At 45.2% G+C, this 23,512-nt stretch overlaps 1 protein-coding gene across 3 annotated transcripts in view; it reads right to left on the bottom strand.

Moving 5' to 3' along the window:
* Positions 1-23,512, bottom strand: part of C5H7orf57 (chromosome 5 C7orf57 homolog) — a 62,032-nt gene that overhangs the window by 26,512 nt on the left and 12,008 nt on the right. For all 3 annotated transcript variants that reach the window (XM_083188178.1, XM_083188176.1, XM_083188177.1), the window contains exon 2: positions 11,846-11,909. In XM_083188178.1, coding sequence (XP_083044304.1) covers positions 11,846-11,909 — 64 coding nt within the window. The remainder of the gene's footprint in view (positions 1-11,845; positions 11,910-23,512) is intronic.

The raw sequence follows: 23,512 nt of genomic DNA, 5'->3' as shown, positions 1-23,512 counted from the left end.
AACAAGACTGATCTCCAGCAACCTCTGACTGGCTCCTATAGCTGAATCTTTTGAAGAATGTTTTTGAATATGTGAAAGACTCTGATGCACCCAGGATTAAATGGGTAGCATTCCTCCCAACATTGGTAAACTGTCATTTGGGATCTTACAATCACCCAATAGGGGAATGCGCCTCACTGAAAACGTGCCACCGCAAACCACTCTCAGAGACGCTGTCTGCCCCAGGGCTCTTCCTTCCACTGTGACTATTCAAACGCTGCTTTATTTGGTACTTGTGTAGTTTCACGGCACCAGAATGGCACTGTACGTCTGAGTCCCCTTGCGGGGCTCACTTTGCTCGCCCATGCTGCGGGCTCGGTGGCTTGCTACGCTACCTAAAATCAACTCCATGCCAACATGGATAGTGGGGGTATGAACTATCCATGTTGGCATGGAGTTAAGTTACTTTATTTTATGCAGAGCATTGGTGACTGCTATCCCCTCTCAGGACACTGTAGCCCATTGGTGTGAAAGCCCCAGAAGAAAAAAAAAACCTAGGTTCGCCCATGAAAAGCAGGACAGTTGAACTGTATGTGGAAGGAGGAGACCATTTTCCTATGCATGGTCTCTGCTGTCAGTTTTAATACATATCCAGGAAAGTTTAGTTTAAAAATGAAAGATACTTACACAATGTGGACTGATTATAGGCCCCAAAGACTATGTGGGAATAAAATAAAAACCTACAGGAGGAGGCAGAGACAGGAAAAAATTGGTTCAAGCAAAGGGGATGTGGTCGATAGGTTGACATGACATGAGTTTTTCACGATTTTTTTTTTTTAACTGACTTGTTCATACTTTACCATCCTAGTGGGCATAGAGGGAGAATAAAATGGCGAGCGCAGAGTCAATGTTGACCTAGACACCCCAACCTTTTATCCAGCCATCAGTGGTCGACCCATTGACCTTTTGCTTGTCAACCCTATGACCCATATCCAAGCTAAGAATGGCTCTGATATCTAACGAGCAAGGCCCTCTGTGCTTTTCTAAAGGTGCCCACAGACGCTACAATTGTACTGTGCTATGCGTTTTTGTCTGTACAATGGTTCTATACAATTTTTCTTCCAGCTTGCTATGAGATGTGCACTTGGATGCATGCGATGCGATGAACCCATGTTTGTAATGTTAAATTTCAGATGTAGTCTAAAAAGTACGTGCAGCACGTACTTTTTTAGACATACAATTTTAGACATACAGCATCGCACAAGCCCATAAACACCATCCAATAATTGTACATAAGATGCAATTTGTGCTTAAAAAGTACAAAACGCATTCGATAATTGTAGTGTCTGTGGGCACCTTTAGAATACATCTCTGCCACTTATAATTGCATCAGTGTCCTCTGCTGCAACTATCTTTTATTTAACATGTACTTGTCCTAATTTGCATTTGTACTGTAAATCCCTATTTTCTTGTTTGGTTCTTTTGCTCTTCTATGTATTGCCAGGCGCTGCAGAACCTTTGTGGCGCCAAATAAATGAACAACAACGTGTTTTATGTCATGGTAGCAGGTAGTAAATGTGGTGTTTAAGGTTAAACCAAAAAGAACGCAGAATGGTTTGCAGCAGGGGCAGGATAATGATGGCCCATTCACTGCATCAACAAGCACATACAGTCTACAAATAATCGCTCAGGTCCATGAAACATTGGATTTGCGGCCATCTCTGAATCAGGCCCACAGTAACAATAATGACTGCACCTACATAGAGCCTCAATACAACAGGCAGCACAAGAGAGCCGCTAGGTCTTGCAGCATGATGCAACATGAGACTGCTGCTTAAATCGGCTATAGAACACTTGAATATCTGTGTGCAACTAGACTGTATACAAAGCATAAAGAACGTAGCATGGGGGGGGAAGCTGCAGCATCATAGCACTCTGGGCCTGATTCTGGTTCACTTGCAAAAGCAAATTCTCTCTCTAAAGGTGCCCACAGACACATCAATTATCAAATGCGTTTTGTACTTTTTAAGCACAAATTGCATCTTATGTACAATTATTGGATGGTGTTTATGTGCTTGTGCGATGCGCGTTCCCGGGAGCCCGATATTGTATGTCTAAAAAAGTACGTGCTGCACGTACTTTTTAGACTACATCCGAAATTTAACATTACAAACATGGGTTCATCACATCACATCTTATGCATCCAAGTGCACATCTCATAGCAAGCTGGAAGAAAATTTGTATAGAACCATTGTACAGACAAAAACGCATAGCACAGTACAATTGTAGCGTCTGTGGGCACCTTCATGGACAAAACCATGTGCACTGCAGGTGGGGCAGATATAACATCTGCAGAATGAGAGTTATGGGCCCCATACATCAGCAATTAATTATGACAATCCTCAGATCTGGAGACGATTGTCACAATTAATCTTTAATGTGTGGGCTCCCCCTTATGGCAATCCCGATCAAAAATTGATTGCTGAATCAGATTTTTAAACATTAATAATCTGGTATTATCTGCGGTTGTTTTTTATACGTGTGGGCATTCCTGTTTCGTCTTCTTTTTCTATTTACATTATGAAAAGTAGTAACATCTGAAATGACAAATCGATTGAGGTGATGTATGGGCACTTTCTAGATATGAAGATACAATCTTTAGATGGGAAAAATCTGCCGATCACTGAAATGAATCTGTAATGTGTGGGCAAGTCAAATAGATTGTAGAATCCATTTATCTGGCCAAAAAATCCCTGGATCTGGAAAACCATTAATTGTGATTGCTGATGTATGGGGCCCATTACATATGGGTGTTACTTTGTTTTTGTGCAGGGTAAATACTGGCTGATTTATTTTTACACTGCAAAAAAAAAAAAAAATTATATAAATATATATTTGAAGTACAAACCCCACCCAAATCTACCTCTCTCTGCACATGTTACATCCGCCCCACCTGCAGCGCACATAGTTTTGTCCATTACAGAGAAAATTTGCTTTTGCAAGTGAACCAGAATCAGGCCCTTTGTCGCACAACTGCAGCAACAATAGATGTGCACACATCCATACAGAAGGAGCAGCCATTAACTCACTTGCTTGCGCATCCCTGTCAGTAAGGCGTGAGGGAGCGTGGACAGAAGACTTCCCTGCCCGTCACCGCTTCAGGGAGATGTGCAGGGGAAGATGGGCGGAGGGCTGCAGTGCTTCCGGGAGAATGCGGCGCATGAGTCCCATTCCGTCTGACTAATGCAGGATTGCCTACCTGGCCCTCTCCTTCAGGGGGAAAATGCTCTGCTCCTGGACTTCCCTGGTAATGTATGATTGCCATCACCTGTGGGGAGCTAGGTAATAGATAAGAAAGGTGTTTCACCACAGGTGATGGCAATCATACATTACCAGGGAAGTCCAGAAACAGCATTTTCCCCCTGAAGGAGAGGGTCAGGTAGGCAACCCTGCTAATGAGAGCGGCTCCATCTGTATGTATAAAAGGAGCTTTTCAAATGCAGGCAAAGAAGGGAAGTTATTAGCTGTGGTAATATCTTATACATGTGTCAGCTACGGAAACTAATTTAGCACAGCAGACTAAAGAATGTTCAATTAGAGCAGTTTTTCTCAACACCAGTCCTCAGAACTCTTAACAGGGCGTGTTTTCAATACTCCATACTGGAGCACAGGAGTAGTCATTATTGACTGACATTTAAAATACCCACAGGTGGTACGTATAATTTTATGGAGAGACCTGGAAAACATGCACTGTAAGGGTTTTCTGAACAGTGGAGTTGGGAAACACCAAACGAAAATGATAAAGCCAAAGTACAGTGAGGTAAGGTAAGTGGCTAAAAATAAGCATAACACCCCTTTTTAAAAAAATAGAAGTACTATTAGAGGCAATTGGATAGACAATAACCAGGGTTGCCTACCTGACTCTCTCCATGAGGGAGAAAATGTTCTGTTCCTGGACTTCCCTGGTAATGTATGATTGCCAGCACCTGTGGTGAGCTAGGTAATTGATAAGAAAGGAGTTTCACCACAGGTGATGGCAATCATACATTACCAGGGAAGTCCAGGAACATAATGAAAATAGTTTGCAAAGTAAGGGAATAACAATCTAGTAGAAACAGAAAGATGTCCACATGTTCTTTATCTGTGGGAAAGCAGAGATGTAAACAACTAGTGAACGGCACGTCAAAATGGCTGAACATAATGACAGCATTGTCTGCTCCAGCATGAACAGAGCAACTCTTGAACTGCTCTGACACCATCTAGTAGCCACCACCACAAAAGCTTGAATTCCCCCCATAAAGGTGAGGAATAGTGTTAGACTTTTTATAATATAGGATATGTACTTTGCTATGGCAAGTCCACAAATGGAATACATACTTTAATACATACTAGTAATAAAAACAATTGCTACCATAACAAATGGTAAAGAGGCCAGTAGTGAGAAAGCAAAGAACTAGGAAAGCCTGCAAGATGAAATACCATGAGAAGTAACAGTTTATAAGATTTCCCCTGCTAAGAACTAGGCTTGTACCATTAAGTGATGGAAAAATCTGGAAAAGCTTTGAATGAGATTGGTCTAAAGCGGAAGATTGACTTGAAACATGGATGACCAGTTAAATAAGGAGATGTGTGCGCACATGGTACAAGCAAGGGCAACTCCATACCTGTAACATGTTGCATGATGGGAGTACAGGGAAGGGAGCAGAAAAGAGTTTATAAAGGTACTCAGCCCCTCCCACAATTCAGGTTAACTCTTCTACCTGCCATATTTAAAAACATATCACTGGATACCTTACAAATAAGAATAGCACAATTCTTTCTAGCTATTGAATAAGCTTTGAATAAATAAGATAAATTCCTTTTTAATTAAAGATAATGTGAAAAGCTCACCTTTCATGTGACTAATGCAGGGAGAGACCACACCATTTGGCATGGCACATACTGTATGAATTCTTACTGTACATACTCAGAACAGTGGCCACAAGCATATGTGCCCAACGCTGTAACGAGCGTTCACGCCTCCATGCACAGGAGGCGGGGTCGTCGGCACCCAGAAAGTACAGCAGTCTCTGGAGTCCGGGCCGCTTTAGGGGGCACTACTGACTCATTACTAGCTGCAGTGTGCTGTTCCATACACCCTGAGGTGCAGGTACTGTGGCGGATGTCTACACCCACAAAGCCTCTGTGCAGTGCACCACTCACTCACACCTAGTTACAGCCATAAGCCCATGCAAATTTGCATGGGCTTATGCCTGGCTGGGGGAAAGTGAGCGTTCTATTGCAGTTCTACTACAGGGCACAATTTGAACATTTGGACCAGAAAAGAGATGCATGTAAGTCTAGAGCAGGTGTGTCCAAACTGTGGCCCTCCAGGCTCCAGCTGCTGTGAAACGACACATTACAGCTGGGGTAGCCAACCCTTGTCCTCCAGAGCTACCAACAATGCATGTTTTGCAGGTTTCCTCACAGAATCACAAGTAAGCTAATTAGCTCTATCTGTGTATTTTTAAAATGTGTCAGTGATTAATGAGTGCAGCAGCTAGGTTGTCTGGAAAATGTGAACTGTTGGTAGCTCTCAAGGGCTAGGGTTGGCTACCACTGCATTACAGCATGCCTTGCCATAGTTTTGGCATTCTCTAATAGCAAAACTGTGGCAAGGCATGATGGAACTTGTAGTTTCACAACAGCTGGAAAGCCATAGTTTGGACATGCCTGGTCTAGAGCAGTGGTTCTAAACCTAGGTCCTCAAGTACCCCCAACAGTTCATGTTTTCCAGGTTATCCGGAAGGTGCACAGGTGCACTCATTATTCACTGACACATTTTAAAAGATCCACAGGTAGAGCTAATTACTTCACTTGTGATTCTGTGTGGAGACCTGGAAAACGTGAACTGTTGGGGGTACTTGAGGACCGAGGTTTAGAACCACTGGTCTAGAGTGTCAGTATTATTTGTGGTGGTCAGATGGTTGCAGACCTTAGGACTGCATTAGAATGACTTGTATGTGAACCCTGTGCAGACACTGATTGGTGCTTTCTTCATCACAATGGCCATTATTCTAGTTCACTCGCAAAGGCGAATTCCTTCTCGAATGGACAAAACCATGTGCACTGCAGGGGGACAGATGTAACGTGCAGAGAGAATTAGATTTGAGTTTTAGTTTCAAGTGAGATCTATATTGCAGTGTAAAAATAAAGAAGTCAGTATTCCCCCTGCACAGAAACAAAATAACTCACCCAAATCTAAATCTTTCTGTTACATCTGCCCACCTGCAGTGCACATGGATTTGTCCATTGAGAAGGAATTTGCCTTTGCGAGAGAACCAGAATAAGGGCCAAGGTGTCAAAGCACGTGTTATTTTCTTTTTGTTGGGAAGATGTGTTATTCTTCTATATTAGAGAGGTTTTGTATTTTAAATAACTAACACCTATTTGCAAAAACATTTGTCAATGGTTAACAACATGAAAGGACATACAGTAAAGTGTTTGTGCCTGTACACCTTGGCCCTTATTCTGGTTCACTTGCAAAGGCAAATTCCTTCTCAAATGGACAAAACCATGTGCACTGCAGGGGAAGCAGATGTAACATGTGCAGAGTGAGTTAGATTTGGGTGAGTTATTTTGTTTCTGTGCAGGGAAAATACTGCCTGCTTTATTTTTACACTGCAATATAGATCTCACTTTGAAGTAAAACCCAACCCAAATCTAATTCTCTCTGCCGAAGTTACATCTGCCCCACCTGCAGTGCACATGGTTTTGTCCATTTGAGATGGAATTTGCCAGAATAACCTTCCTTGTGTAAATCAGATGCACAGGGAATTTTTTGTGAACTGGAACACATCTCAAACTCTGCAGTGCATGTGGCCAAAATATATTCCCTTACCAAACATTTAAGTGGTAAATTATGCTAATTTTGAGCCCAAGGAGGTATATGCAATGACAATGTGTACGTAAATTGGTGATTTGTTTTGTGACTGCACATGCATCTAAATCTCTTAAGTGGTATGACGCATCTCCAGGACCATATGAGTCATACAGAATTGGCAGTGTCCTGGGTGATAACATGGAGGTGGTGATGCAGACACACAGGGATATTCATTCTTATGGGCGTGTCATAGGGTTGTAGGAGTAATGTTTAGACTCCGATGCTTATTCGCGTGCCTTGGATTCCACATTCTGACAGAGATTCTGCACCTGGCATGTGTCGGAGAAGGTCTGGATGTTGCTTCCAATGGTTGCAACTGAAGCTACACAAAGTGGGCATTCCAGCCTTTCTCCACAATCCATACTTACCAACTGTCTCAGAAAAAAAGTTAGGCCCCCTCTCCCGGGAAAGCGGGCAAGTACCTGCATCATGCTCTTCGATGCCCGCACCCCCACCTCTATACAATCACCCTCACCAAAAGACACTAACGCCAGTGGCATAACTATAGAGGGTGCAGGGGATGCAGCTGCTATGGGGTCCGACTGGTCAAGGCAATCCCCTGCACCCTTTTGAATTTTAACCTTTTAAATTTTTTGAATGCTATGGCTGCTCTGCTGTCCATGCCCCCCCCCTTACCTTCAGCAGCGCAAGTAAAGTGGATGCAACACCGGTGAGTAGGAGCATAAGACATGGCAAAAGTGATATGAAATCCTGAACAGCACTGAAGAGGGAAACCCGGCAAAAGGCAGAGGAACCCTGCACTGCTGGTGGGGGAGATGGAGACCCAGGGAAGGAGAAGCCCTGCACTGGTGGGGAGAAGGAGAGTCAGCCCCGGGGGTGGGGACAGGGAGACCTGGCACTGGGAAGAAGCCCTGCACTGCGGGGTAGAGGGAAACCCAAGAAAGGAACCCTGCATTACTGGGGATAGGGAGACCCGGTGCTGGGGAGAGGAACGCAGCACTGCTGGAGATAGGGAGATCCGGAGCTGGGAAGAAAAAGCCCTGCAATGGTGGGGAGAGTGAGACCCAGTGCAAGCGCGAGGAACCCTGCGCTGCTGGCAGGAGAGAGGGAGACCCGGCACCCTGGTGTGGAACCCTGCACTGCTGGCAACGGGAACAGGAAGCTCTACCCCACATTCAGTCAAGTGTCACAACGCTTTCAAACCCCTGCTCGACCTTCTGCCTCCCGCCCACCCCTCTGGTCCTCTATTAACCCCCCTCTCTGGTTGTCTACCACCGCAGCCCCCCTTGGTCCTATGTCTCTACCCCTCTGGTCCTCTATCACCCCTCTCGTCCTCTACCCCCCACCTGGTCCTCATCTGCCCCCTCATCCCACATGCTCCCCTCTATTACTCTCAACCCTCTCTCTGTCACTCCTCCTATGTCTCACCTATCTTTCTTCAACTAATGCTCATCCTTATCCTCTCTCTTTCCTCCCACTCCCCCACTCTCTCTGATCTTCTCTAATGGGTCTAATCTCCTCTCACTCCTTGGCACTCTCACTCTCTCTTTCTTCCCTCCCTCTTTCTCTCTTCCTTCCTCTGACATTCTCTCTTTCTTGCTCCTCCCTCTTTCTTTCTTTCTTTCTCTGAAACCCTCTTTTCTCAATCACACTCTTTCCATGAAGCTCCCTCTCTTTCCCTGAACACCCCTCTCTCCCTGACACCCTCTATGGGGTTGGTTAAATTCAGTGTACTGCGAATAGTGTCAAAAGAGAGCTTCCCGTGGCTGTTCAAATCAGTGCTCTGCTAAGTCTGAGTGGGTGTGGGTTGTTAGGTCTACACCAACTAGGTCGACAAGGGTCTAGGTCGACATGGATCTAGGATGACAAGACATTATGTCGACACAAGCATTAGGTCTACATGGGCAAGGTCGACAGTCAAAAGGTCGAAATGTGTTTTTTTCACAGTTTTTTTTTATCCGAATGTCGACACAGTCTACTTGGACACAGTTTGAAGTGCACCGCATCCGCTCACGATGCTTCGGGCATGGTACCTCGCTACGCTGGGCACACTATTTTATTCTCCCACCACGCCCTAGTGGATGGCAGGGCACGAAAAACCCCATGTCCACCTTTTGACTGTCGACCTAGCCCATGTCGACCTAATGATTGTGTCGACCTAGACCCATGTCACCCTAGACCCATGTCGACCTTGCTGCCTGTCGACCAAGTGGTGTTGACCCAATGCTTGTCGACCTAGCTGGTGTAGCCCTAATGACCGTATCCCGTCTGAGTTGTGGATTTCTGCTCACATCACAGGAGGGCTGCAAGCAGATATTCAACAAAACTATCTCATGGAATTTAGCATCAAGATGGGGCAATCTAGTTGAAGAATCTAGGTACTTTGACTAAACACCCAGGGTGACATTAAATAGGATGAGAGTTTTAGTAACTTTTCAAAATCGCCCATTATCGCACTTATTAAAATCCAAATTTTTTTCTGCGAATTTGTATATTTAATGAGCTGCACATTCCGGGGGGAAAAAGTGTGATTAAGTGCGATAATGGGCGATTTTTAGTCATGAAATTGTGCGATCTTTAGTCATGAAAATGTGCGATTTTTAGTCATTCAAATGTGCGAATTTGTGGAAATGTGCGAATTTGTGTTAAAAAAAATGTGTTGAGGTCCACCCTCCTGAGCATAACCAGCCGGACCTGATTCCAAAAATACAGGGGACAAAAAGCGTAGGGGTCCCCCGTATTTCTGAAACCAGCCCAGGACTCTTGGACCGGTCCTGATTCCAAAAATACGAGGGACAAAAAATCTGGGGGTCCCCATATTTTGAAACCAGCACCGGGCTCCAACAGCCCGTGGTGTCATGCCACAGCCGGGGGACACTTTTTACATAAGGTCCCCCAGCCAAACCATGAGCACCGTGGCTGGTCAGCCTTGGATAGGGTACCTGGGGGAGTGGGGACCCCCCCAATAAAGGGGTCCCCCCCAGGCTTCACCCATCCAGAGTTGAAGCCCGGGACTGTCACCCCCATAGTCCACCTGTAAAATGAATGTTAAAATAAAAGACACACACACAGAAAAGTAGAACTTTATTACACACAAAAACACACACCTCACTTTTACACCAATATACTTACCAACCCAGGGTCCAGCTCTGGTCTCTCTGTTGCAGAGTCCACTCACCCCGCACTGACCGCGGGGTGAGCCGGCTTCCTCCGATGCAGATCACAGCTTCTGTAGCTTCTGTCTCAGTGCTATCATTAAATATGCGATTTGTATACTTTTCAATGGGAAAACATCTGGATGCGTGTTCCGGCGTTACTAAAAATCGCACCTTCAGAATGTGCGATTTCGCAGCAAAAAATGCAGTTTTTGCCATTTTCCACATCTCATTAAATATGCGAATTTGGAAAAACATGCGATTTCGGACTTTTTTTGACAAAAAAAAATCACACAAATCACATTTTCGCATCTCATTAAATGTCACCCCCACTCTTTGTCTCTCGTTCCCCTTACTTTTCTTGCAGTGACAATGGTGTGTGCGTGGGGGGGCTTTCAAGATTTTGCTACGGGGCCCACAAGGTACTAGTTACATCCCTGACTAACGCTGTTGAAGTGGCGTTAGCTTCAGAATAAGCTTCCAAGTCTGCATCAACATCAGGAGGTGCAGGACAATACGCACCAGTGTACACACATAACCATCAGTTTCCAGCTGGTGATTTTCTAGCTGTGCATTTTTCTGACTTAAAAATGCTGGAGGGAGATTGTAAATAGTGCTTTCACAGATAGATCATGCTGTGGAGGTGAAGATTTCAACAGTGTGATATTTAGCTACTATATAAGCTAGCAAGCATGAAGTTTAGAATCCAACAAGACAAGAGAAAAAAAAAGGTTGCAAGGTAAAACATTAGTTAGTATAGCCAAATCCTCAAGCATCTCAGAAAGCTCTGACTAGGCATATGCATGGAGGTAAAAGTATAATGAGAGCCAGGGTTGCCTACCCTCCTGGAATGGCCAGGAGGGTCCCGGAAATCAGGTCCCCCTACTGGCCCCTCAAGGGGCAGCTCAAAAGTCGGTAAGTATGATGAGAGCTAATGTAGAGGTTATGCAGTGAACTTTAAATTTGTGGATTATCACACGTTACTTTATTAGATTTTTTATATTTTTATTTTGGGATTAAAAAAATCCTAATTATTATATGCGCCTGAGTTTTCCTTTATTTTCCCTTTTGCATACACATAAACTCACATGCAAATGTGGGGATTCGCTTGGCGGGGGGGGGGGGGGGTGGCTGTTCGGTGGGTGGGCATTTACCTGCACACTAGGCAGGTGTTCCCTGGCCGTTGAGAGGGAGGGTCGCTGGCGTCATCATCAGGCCCATTCTCCCTATCATGCATACTTCACTTGGAAGTGGAGGCTGGAAGACCACTAATTTTTCTGGTTGGACTCCCTGAACCTACCACAGTGCTAGCATATTTTCTGAAGTATGGCACGCAATGTGTACCTGGGCTAATATGCTGGCTGACTGGCTGAGATATCTTACACGCGGTAGCCAACAGAACAATGTAATGAAGTACAGGGCATTCCTTCCTTCATTACACTGCATGGCACTGCATGTGATATTGTCCAGTTGGCTGTGCTGCATGGGCGTCCGGAAGATATTGCATTCAATAGTGGAAGTGCGCATATTGGCTGTACACACCCTGAACAATCTGGCAAAGTGGAGAGACTACTGTTATTGCTGACAGTCCATGGAATATATATATATTTTTTTAGACAATTATTTACAAGGCATGAAATGCTCCCATATGCCCCCATATCTAAGGATCACTCAGCTGTTAATGATAAATTGTAGTGATGCTCTACCTGTTACAAGCACTGACAAAAAAAAATATATCATTACTGCATGTCGATAAAATAGAAGCCAATGCTACAATATAACACTAAAGAAAGTGGTTTATGATTATTTTTTAGTTGCAAGAACTTACCACAGCTGGCATATCTGCTAGGGGGACCAGCAGGTTCTTTTGTCAAGTGCCGCATTGTTTGTTCCTTGGGGGGGGAAAAAAAAGTATGAATAAAGGAACTCATAACTGAATTTGAAATCTTATTGAGATGCTTTGATGTATTAATCAAGTTGCTTTCAAAATTATTACTGGCGTTTTGGTTTTCGGTGTATCACTGTCAATATATCCCCCAAAGAAACCAGTTTACAGTTGATATTAGGACATTTTTAATCATCTCCAGAATATGCAGATGTATCCTCATACATAGCAGAGGGCAGTAGTCAATGCTTTCAGCAAGCTGTGACAGCGAGCAGGGCTGTCTGCTCACTGTCACAGCTCGCAGGGTCAGTATTCAACCGACCCCCCCCCCCGCACACACTGTTTCCATCTCACTGAGTTTTTACAGCGATGTGGAAACGGTGTGTGCGGCCACTAAAACAGCAAGGCTCACTGCTAAATGCAGCAGGCTCCCTGCATTAGCCGCAAGCCTCGCCGCTTGGGGGAATCCTCGCTGTACTTTGACAGTGAGGATTCCCCTGGAACGTTGAATACATTGAGCGGCCGGCGCAGGAGTTAAACGGTGGGGGTTGCTTGTTTTAGCCGTCCGCATTGAATATGGCCCAAAGCCTCTCACTCTGTGTGTGTGTGTGTATGGTGCAAGTCGCCCAGAGTGTTTTAGCATCTTATCAGAATTGCAGCGAAACACCAATAACAGTGTACCACAGATGCAGGGCTGCGACTTTCACAGAACTGCAGTTTAAACGGGATACGGTCATTAGGTCTACAACAAATAGGTCGACACCACTAGGTCGACAGGCAACAGTGTCGACATGGGTTTAGGTCGACATGGGTTTAGGTCGACATGGGTCAAGGTCGACAATGCACTTCAAACTGTGTCCATGTTGACTGTGTCGACATTCGGGTTAAAAAAATTATGAAAAACCCCATGTCTACCTTTTGACTGTCGACCTAATGTCCTGTCGACCTACTGTAGATCAATGTCGACCTTGACCCATGTCGACCTAAAACTAAATTCTAGTTGAATTGGACGGATGTGTATTTCGGACAGGAACCAAGTGTTCTTAGCCCCGCCTACCGTACGGATCGCCAAGAGGGCTGTTTGGAGCAACTGCAGCCACAGTGTATGATGATGCATCTACATTTAGGGGTAACTGCAGCATATATCTGAGATAGCTGCTGTGGGCCCCTAATTTTCGAATTAGGTTTCTATGGGAGCAGCTACAGTATAATGTGAGGTTTACCAAGCAGCTTATGGCATCTTCAAATTCAGATGGCATTAGCACAGAGAAGCCTAGGGGCTGCTCTATCGTGGATCCAGAGAATCCTATTGCACTGGCCAACACTGACCTATGTGAACCCCGATGGCATTCCATGCGCTCTAGGTTGGTCGGATATGAGTTAGCAACAAAATTATCTTAATCATCAAAAGCAATTGTCTATAAACTATAATTGATTCAAAAATGTTATTCTAGCTATTGTGTAGGGATGCCAACTCTGGGTTTTAGGCCATTTTTGGAGGTATTTGAATCCCGGGATTGGAGCATCCAATCCTGGGACTTCAGGATCGAAATATGCATGTGCATTTGATCCTTTGTGCTGGGCTGTGCTGAGCACTGCCCAGAAACAAGATTGTGTGTCTGCGCAGCCTGATGTAAGCCATCATGCTGCACAGCGACACACCAGCATCCGCCGCATCCGAATGCCGGGATTGGAAAAATAGAACTTTTCATTTGTAGACTAAACCAAATTAATTTTGAGCCAGAAATACAGCTTTATGCATCACATTATTTTACATAAGTACCTTAGTGGCTGACATTGATGAGAGATGTTAAAGCGAAAATTTGCATCAGGGTAACGGATCATTAGAAAATACATATTACAGTGGGGTAAAATGACCAAACGCCCCATTCCACTAGTGCGATATGGCCACTTTCTATGCGACTCTGACACTGCTGTGACTTGCATGAAAAGTGACACATCGCATGTCATTTATCTGCGATTGCGATGTGAGGCGAGTTCCCTTGCGCCTTGCATCGCAATCGCAGATCCTATGGGCTGCCATGAATATATGTTGCAGCCTGTAGCCCCTGGTAGGATTGTATAAGATACATTGTATGCGGACCTAATGCATACAATGTATCTTATGCAATCCTGCCTCCAGGCAGCTGCCAGGTGAGATTGTGGGGTATCGCATACGAGGTACCGCATGTGATACCTCACACTAGTGGATGGAGGCCTTAAGATGGGAGTTCCATTGAAGATGGGATGTTGCCCATAGCACTCAATCACATTCTACTTCTTATTTATTTAGCAACTTCTAGAATATAATAGATAGGGGATGATTCTAGTCCACTCAATATATAGTGAGTCTGGCCCCATCCCGATGTTTAGTGGACTGCACATGTGCATGGTCTGATGGCTTTTTGTGACTTGCTGAGTCAGATGTGGGAAGCACAGCACAGGACACTAAAGGTGGGGCCCCAGCGAGCGCGCCTTTACCTTGCTGTCTGCTGCAGTGAGGAGGTGCCGGCCACAACAGTCAGATGTGTTTGGCATCCTACCCCTGATGTTGCAATCTTATATCACCCTACTCCAAAATCACAGTGTTTTTTGTTTGTTTTTCTTTTTTTTAAATATGTAAAAAATATAAATGTATTTATACACAAATAAGAATATATTCCTAAAATTTCAATGCAGACCTAAAAAAATTGACTCTTCTGAGCTATGGGATTAAATGTGTTTAAACGGCATTATTACACTAGTATAACACATGTGAAACACGTGTCACTAGAACCCATTCTTTCTAATGTCATTATAGCCACCTGAATTTCCATCAGCTGCATTTGAGTTCTGTTTTTTGGAACTCATTTTGCTCTGTCCTCTCAGGTAAATTCATAGGAGAAACCCAAGATTAAATAACTGTTCATAAATAAGTAAAATGGGAACTACAAGTGAGCTCTGCAAAAGCCAATAAAATGTAAATGTAAGATCATTGCATATGAAAGCACTTGGTGTAAATTTTCACGCTAATGTTTGCCTGCATTACAAAACTGAAAAACAATGGTAATGTGTTTTTGGCCTCAGGTTACCCTTCTACAATCTATGAGTAGCCACATTCTGTTCTTTAACCAGGATTCATCACTGTATTTTTTTTTTGTCAAATCCATAAAGTTTACAGTACTCTCTATGGGCCTTATTTTGGTTCATTCTTTCTGACTAAATACTTCTTAGATGGACAAAACCATGTGCACTGCAGGGGGGCAGATGTAACATGTGCAGAGAGAATTAGATTTGGATGAGTAATTTTGTTTCTGTGCAGGGAAAATACTGACTGCTTTATTTTTACACTGCAATATAGATCTCACTTTGAAGTAAAACCCCACCCAAATCTAATTCTCTCTGCACAAGTTACATCTGCCCCACCTGCAGTGCACATGGTTTTGCCCATCTAAGAAGGATTTTGTCAGAAAGAATGAACCAAAATAAGGCCCTATGAGTGGATGGTTTCTCTGTCTAACGAATTTGTTGGATATGTAATATTTAATAAAGCAAATAATAAATCGACAGGTGGCTAGAAGTACTTATAAATATTCAACATGTGTGTTCCCTAGTAATCAGTGTATGCAGGCTACTCTCACAACTATATCTGATGCTACATAGGATGGGTCAAATAACAAACAAAGATCCTTAAGGCATCTGCCACATATGCCCTGCCTGTCAGCCAGACAAAAGGCTTCACAACACAAATTTGACAGATTGTCATATATCAGGCTACACACAAAGGCAGTACCATATGGGACCCTTGGTGTGTAATCCTATATTGCTGAACCATCATGTCTAATCTACTATTTATTATCTAATTCTAATAATCTGTCCGTCTATGACACATTCATTAGGAGTTGGGGTTATCAGGCAATGACATCACTAGCACAGGTGGGAAAGTCACAGTTCACTTCATCTGTCAGTAATACCCCTTTTACACCAAATCCCTGGTCGGACCCTGGTCTTTGAACAAGGGAGTTTCCAGGGTTGGACCCAGCTTCATACCCCAGCACTGTGACCCAGGTTTACACTGAACCTGGGTCAGTCCTGCTTTTCCCTATGGATGACATAAAAAATTGCCATTTTAGGACTGATAAACTGCCATCCAATCTTCCCTCAATGGTTTAAAATACAAATTTAAAGACATGACAAGTTAGCATGAAAACGTTGGTTTGTTTATTTTGCTAAATATTTTTTCAAAAAGTTTTATTCAGTGCTCAAACACACATAGTGGTATAAAAGTGCAGATTCTCCCATGTGCTCCCCCCAGCCCCCTTCCCCCTGAAGTAGCAGACAAAATCTCCCATACGCTCCCCCCCCCCCCCCCACAAAAAAAGAACATAAATGATCCTGCATCCAATTATCATGTCTTTTGCCGCTGCAACGCACTGTGGAACGCATGGCGCTGACTTCCAGAAAGCACATCGCATGCTACCGGTATCGTTTCAGCACTACCCGGATGTCCCAACCTGGGTTGGGACCGTTTACACCGCCCACCACCCAGTTCCTACCAGTGTTCCACCCTGATAAGGACCTGGGTAGGATTCCAGTGTAAATGGACCTGGGTTGGCCCCTTTTACACCAACGCTGACCTGGGTCCACGAGGCTGAAACCTGGGGCTTTGCCTCCTTGTAAAAGGGGTATAACTGTAATGAGGCTGTTATTTAGCAATAGGTTTTTATGTTACTCCTGTCATTAGCACCAATCTTCATAGACGGGGTAAACTCAATTATACAAATCTACGAGAGAGTGCTAACAGTCTAATATACAGAGAAAAAGATTCAGATACTGTATTTACAGGGCAAGCACTGTAACTAATAGAAAGACAAACACTCAAGGGTAGACAAAGAAAGAACACACAACACTGTGGTGGGGGAAATAGGGATGTGTTAAATGCCAATATGGGGGAGAAGTGGTATTAGTGCACATTATATACTGCTTCTGCCCCATGCATGGATGGAGGTATGTGTGTTCAATGATGTATTGGAGCTGCTATTTACAAGATAGCATGTCATGCAGGGGCAATGTATGAAGGTCAGTAGCACTGAAAGTTCTGACACCTGCAGCCATCAATTGTGACAACTGCAGGTGTTGCTGCCCATACACCACTGAATGGAAGATCTCACAATAATAGCAAGATCTTGAGCATGTCCAGTGGACCAGGCCCGGGGGGGGAACCAGGCGCGGGGGGGGGGGGCACACAACACTTCAGGGGTGTGGTATAGGGTACCGACAGTCATTAGCCCGACGTCGGGATCCTGACTGCTTGGCGAGCGCAATAAAGCCCCTTGCGGGCTCGCTGCGCACGACATGCTGCGGGCAAGGTAGCTCGCTACGCTAGCCATCTATTCTATTCTCCATCTATGGGGGTCGTGGACCCCCAAGAGGGAGAATAGCCGGTGACCGTCGGGAACTCGTCTGTCAGAGTTTTGACAGTCGGGATCCCGATGCCGGGTAAATGAATGTCGGGATCCCGACTGTCGGGACCCCATCCAGCACCCGCGCATCAGCACTAGACTTATGCAATGTGGGCTCTAGCAGGATTCTGCTTCGCCCTGGTAAAGAGGCCCCGGTAAATTTGGGCATGTGATGTCATGCAAGTATAATACTGTACTCCCCACAGTCACTTAAAAAACTCCCGTTTGAGATTTTATTAAGGTTGCGAACTACCACTATCGTCTCTCTGAAAGACACTTCAATGTGGTTATTCTATTGATATTTCATTCCACCATAAATACAGTATTTTACAAGTGTTTTCTGTGGACATCTCCTTAACTCTTTTGGTATACAGCAGGCATTCCCAACCACGGTCCTCAAGGCACACCAACAGTACAGGTTTAAGTGATATCCAGGCTTCAACACAGATGGATTAATCAGAACCAGGCTTCAACACAGATGGATTAATCAGAATCACTCAGGTACTAATTAAGTCACCTGTGCTTAAGCTTGGATATCACTAAAACCTGCGCTGTTGGTGTGCCTTGAGGACCATGGTTGGGAATGCCTGGTATACAGCATACACATTTGAGGTCAAGATCTGTTAATGACAAATTCCAGTTAATCTCTTACATATTATTCATCTGTTATTTGTTTGTCCTGTATGCATTCGGACACTGTTGGACCGATTTGGATGAAACCAACGCGAGGTAGCCTGATTGGGTCCAGATTAGGTTTACGGCCACTAAGACCCCCAATCTCCCCCCTGTGGGGTCCCAGGGCCCCCAAAAGGGATCTGGCCACTACACAAAGTAGGTCAGGGAAGCAAGATATGTTTGCATAGTTATGCATGCAGCACATTTCGACTGTGTACCCCTAGGTGGCTGGGACACCCTTCCCACATGCACAGTTCTTAATCTGCTTTAAATGCAAATTTGGAAAGGCTTGAGTTATAGGTCCATTATTTTTTAAAATACTGCCTACAGCAAAGCTTTTTTTGTTGAAATATGCAAAGAAAAATAAGTTATGTTGTTTGCCATTCAAAATGTTTCATATATTTCTAAGGTGCAGATTTTATCAGCCGTAAGTTTCCAGCACAATCTATGGCTTGTTTATATTTGGGGAGCAGCCAAAAATAAGCAAGGTTTCCCAGCCACAGAGCATGATTGAGTGCCGTGCCAATAAAACCACGGGACTAATTGAATGCCTGCTTGTGTTTAAAGCTGACAATAACTGAAGTCACATTTTGACTCTGATTCTGAGTTGATAAACAAGTCCAAATGAATACACATTACGCAGATATCTGCAAACTGGCCACACATCTTACAACTCAGATCCAGGCAACTCAAGAAAAGGTTTTCTAATAGTGAAAGCAAGACCAAGAAGATCAGCACTAGAGGAGGCTCTTTATGGTTTTGTTTGGAATGCAAACACTGGCTGTTTTTGCATTTATCGTACAAGTAATGGACAGCTCTATTTTTACATTGCAATCATTGGTGGAACAGGCCCGTGGGACCAGCCAATGGGAACCTGGGGGTGGGCTTAAGACTGTGATGGGTTATGCTGATTCCCAGGCACTTCTCGGCGCCTGATGCATACAGCACTGACGATCCCCAGGTGATCGATCCAGAGCATATTTTACATACTGGATAACATATATGTTCACGTGTGCTTAGAAATCCCCCCCCCCTCCATTACACGGTCCCAGCTGCAGCCGCCACTGATTGCATTTCAGATTTTAATTTGGACATGTCGCTCTCAAATAATTAGCATATTGTAAATATGCCCCACCTGTAAGGCAACATGGTTTTACCAAGGTGCAATGTTATTTGTTTTTTTGCTTTGCTTTCAACTAACTCAGCCCCAAACAGTCAACTTCACAGACTCAGATGATCAGAATTCGATGTGAAAATAAAGGGAAAGGCAGGGACTAGGGATTGCCCATAGGCGTGCGCATGGGGGGTGCCAGGGGTGCACAGGCACCTCCTAATCACCGCCGGCACACCCACACGATTGCACACTAAAATGTTTATTCCCGGGCCACAGCAGCGCAGCACCCGGTTACCAGCCGGTGGTGGACAGGATTGCATTAACTGCCTGCCGCCGCTGACCTCCAGCCCACACGCCAACAATACAGATCATCGCTGCAGCGGCGGCTGGGTTCAGACCGGGTGCTGCGAGACCTGCGATGCTGCTGGCTCCACTGAGGTCAGCCCCCGCCCCTATAAACAATTACCTCACTGCGCACGGTGACGCGATCACAGTGCACACCCCTGACCTCGTGTCCGCCCGCCCTCCTGCTTGCTCTCTGACCCTTCTGCCCGCACCACTCCCTCGCTTCCCACCTGCCTTTCAGAGCCAGCACGCCGGCCAACACGTCGGGAACTCCTCAACTCAGTCACAGGCAGCCAGCGACTATTACAAGCCAAGTCATGTTGGGAGGTATGATAAAATATTAAAGTAAAATAAATTGGCTTTTTACTGTGGTGTTGTGGCCATGAGCTGCTGCAGCAGTCACTGATACCACCAAAATGGCAGGTTGCACCTGGGTTTTTGGACTCGGGTGCAACCCAGTATCTGTCCCCTTTTCACCGGCATCCCCCAGGCATCCCCCCCAGCAAATTGTCCCACGGTGTCCCACCTGGCGGAGGAGGGTCCTGAGCAGATGATTGGAGGTGACATCATCTCCAAGCACGGGACATTCGAAGGCCGGGACCCCCGCAATGTCATTGATGCCCAGTAGGCAGTGATGGACACGCGCCCTACAATTGTGCACCCCCTAATAAAATGGGCTGCGCACACCTATGGGATTGCCATTAAAGGAATAATCGCTTTGCATCAATGGTATGAAACCATAAACAGGCATTGATGAATCATCCATTGAGGGTTTTGACCATTGCTGGGCATCCCTATTATGTGTGGTAAGACAACCAGGGAAAGGAATGTGGGACTAAATGAGGTAATGTGGAGTAGGGCTAACTGGTGGGCCAATCGGAGAAGGGGGTGGGATTGAGCAGTGAGACAGGTGTTGAGTTTCAAGCATTTATGTTGGACAACCACTAAACCTCTGCCATCAAGGCTAATCATCTAAGAACTTGCAGTGCACAGATAAGACAGAGGTTATTGTTGTGGTCCAAAGTCTGCTTTCTGCATCATGTGCCATAAAAGTAAATAACACTGCACGTTATTATATTCCTCATAAATAACTGACAGTAAATATCAATTTTTTTTCTAATAGTTAGTCAGTGATATAACCTCTCATCAAATCTCATTTAAACAACTCTTATACATGTATGTTAACTGCTGGAAATGAGAGATTAAGACCAAGAAATTAACAAAGATACCTGGCTTAAGGATAATAGCCTTGTAGAAATTACATAAATCAACTATATCTCCAAAATCCATTCACCAAAACCTCTTGACTTCACCCTTCTAGGGCTGCCAAACGTGTCATACAGATGTGTCCACTTACTCCTTTCCACTTTTGCTTCATTTGGCAAGACATGCATAGCATCAATTGGAAACACAATTCCCGAACTGCTCTTTGTGACCTTCCCAACAATTACGGAGCCTGAGAGGGCCTGTCCTATGAAGGAGGTTGGAAGCAATGAATGGTGAGAAGGAGCCTGGGACAAGAAAGTGTCCAATAAGGTAATTTTGCTGGCAATGAGTGCTGTGCTGTCTTTGCAAGGGCAGCTAGTTCCTTTGGATCTTGTTGGATGTTGCCTTATTGTTGCTGTTTGCTATGGATCCTTCATAACAGTTCAAGCTTTAAGGACCAACAAATGTACAGTAGGTCTGCCACTGTACTTCCTACTTGCTTAAATGCTCCTTCTTCATATCTACTGGCACTTCCGCAGTGCTTCCCTTTACCACCCCCAAGTCATTGTCCCCCTTCTCTTTTACCTCTTTTCACCTCTACACATATCCTACCATTACGGTGTCGTCTGATGTGCCACATGTCTGTCTATCTTATTCTGGCTAGCACAATGCCTTCTGAAACTGAGCATTTTAAAAACTGGACACAGTGGCCCTTATACAGGTCTGATCGCAGTACAAATTTGTTCTCAAAATGGGCAAAACCATGTGCACTGCAGGTGGGGCCGGTGTAACATTTGCAGACAGAGTTAGATTTGGGTGGGGTATGTTGAAACTGAAATCTAAATTGCAGTGTAAAAATAATGCAGCCAGTATTTACCCTGCACAGAAACAAAATAACTCACCCAAATCTAATGCTGTGTACACACGGGGGCGATTTTGTGTAATATCGCAGGAAATATAGTCGCTGAGCGACCATATTGCCCGCGATGGGAGTGTGCACCGGCGATATATTGCCCGGTGCGCGCTCCCGTTTTCTCCCCCCGTAGTGATCGCTGGACGCAGAAACATGCTCCTGCGACCAGTTGATTTCTACTGCCGGGCTCCCCTGGCAGTTTCTTTTTCATCAGCAACCATCTCTGGTCACTGATGCAAACGGGACACTGAGCGATATATCGCTCATCGCGAGCGATATATCGCTCAGCGACATATCCCCCTGTCTGTACGGGCTTAACTCTCTCTGCACATGTTACATCTGCCTCACCTGCAGTGCATATGGTTTTGCCCATTTTGATAACAAATTTGCGCTGCGATCAGATCTGAATAAGGACCATTATCTTTCCTGCATCCAAGGCTTGCACAATTTCCAATACAATCCCAAGTCTAATGTCTCTGTCACTCTTGGCTCTGCCCTTTTAATCTCCCACCACCTGCAATCCCTTACATATTCTTGCCATGTGTCCTGAAAGCTATTCGAACTGTCATTCATTACTCTGATCATTTCTTGACTTGATTACTGTAATTTGCTCCTTTCCGACATTCCTAACTTCTGCATCATCTCTCTCTAGTCTATCCTGCACTCTGCTGACTGCCTCATATACCTATCTTATCACTCTCTCACTTCTGCCACTCACTCCATTTTGCTCCCTACACTCCAAATAAAAAAATCGAACTCCTCTCTCACACACAAAGCTCTAAACCTCACTGCTTCCTCCCACCCTCCTCTACACTTAGGGGGCCATTCTGATCTAATCGTCCCATTGCAAATTCGCAAATGGGACCGATGTTGAATATCTGCACATAGGCATAAGCGAATATGCGCATGTGTAGGTCTTCTCTCGGAGACTTGCATAGTCTCCAAGGCGCTCGCAGCGCACTGGGGGTATGCAGGAGGCATGCTTGGTGCGCCCAGGAAAATGCTGGGCATCCTCATGCGAATGGGGGCGGCTTCCTGCCTTCCGGGGGCGGGCAGCTGATGTCACTGGATGTCAGCTGCCTGTCCTGTTCTCGGAGCAGGGCGTCGCTAATCTAGGTCATCAGAGAGTGACTTAGATTAGCGAACGCTTCAGGAAATCATTCGATGGTCGGCAACCATCAAATTATTGCGGGCCTACACGCGACCCTGCGAATGGATGTTTATGCTAAACATCCATACGCAGGCCTGCAGAAACATTTGGAGTCCAACATGGGGAGAGGCGTTCATACGGGCAGCGTGCAGCGTTAGTTGGCTTGCAAAGCAGCAAAATACCGCTGCTTTGCGAGTCAACCAGAATTATGGCCTTAGCAAATAACTGTTACTTCACCTTCTCACTGAGTACTACTTCTTAGTCTCTTGCTTTTTCCTTGGGCAACCCTAACCCCTGGGATGTCCTCCCTTGCTGCAGGAGACATTAATCCAGCTCCTAATGTGCCCATAAAATACATTTTTCATTCTAGCCTTACAGTCAGGGCTGGCGCTACCCGCTCAGCAAAGCCTGCAAAGCAGGTAGGCGCCGGACCTGAGAGGCGCTCCCCACTCCCCGCTGAGTGACAGCTGTAGGGGGCACCTACCTAAAAGACAAGTCCACCGCCGCTCTAGCTCTTTCTGCAGTGACAGCGGCACGGGCACCTTCCCTTGCTGCATGCACACTCACTGTTTCTCCTCACCCGGCAGCTCCTTAGTCAGGCATGCAACACAGTGCAACCTACAGAGCGCCGAGCTCAGGACACAGTGGGGGAGCGCCGATCAGCATCAGCGTGGAGCTCCCCTTCTGTGTCCTAGGCTCTGTGCAGTGTGCATGACTGAGGAGCCGCCGATTGAGGAAAAGTGAGTGTGCCCTGTGCAGGAGGTTG

Source organism: Crinia signifera, chromosome 5, assembly GCF_055691185.1.
Source record: "Crinia signifera chromosome 5, ASM5569118v1, whole genome shotgun sequence".
Lineage (NCBI taxonomy): Eukaryota > Metazoa > Chordata > Amphibia > Anura > Myobatrachidae > Crinia > Crinia signifera.
The sequence above is the reverse complement of the archived record's forward strand: the minus strand, read 5'-3'. Positions and strand labels throughout refer to the sequence as shown.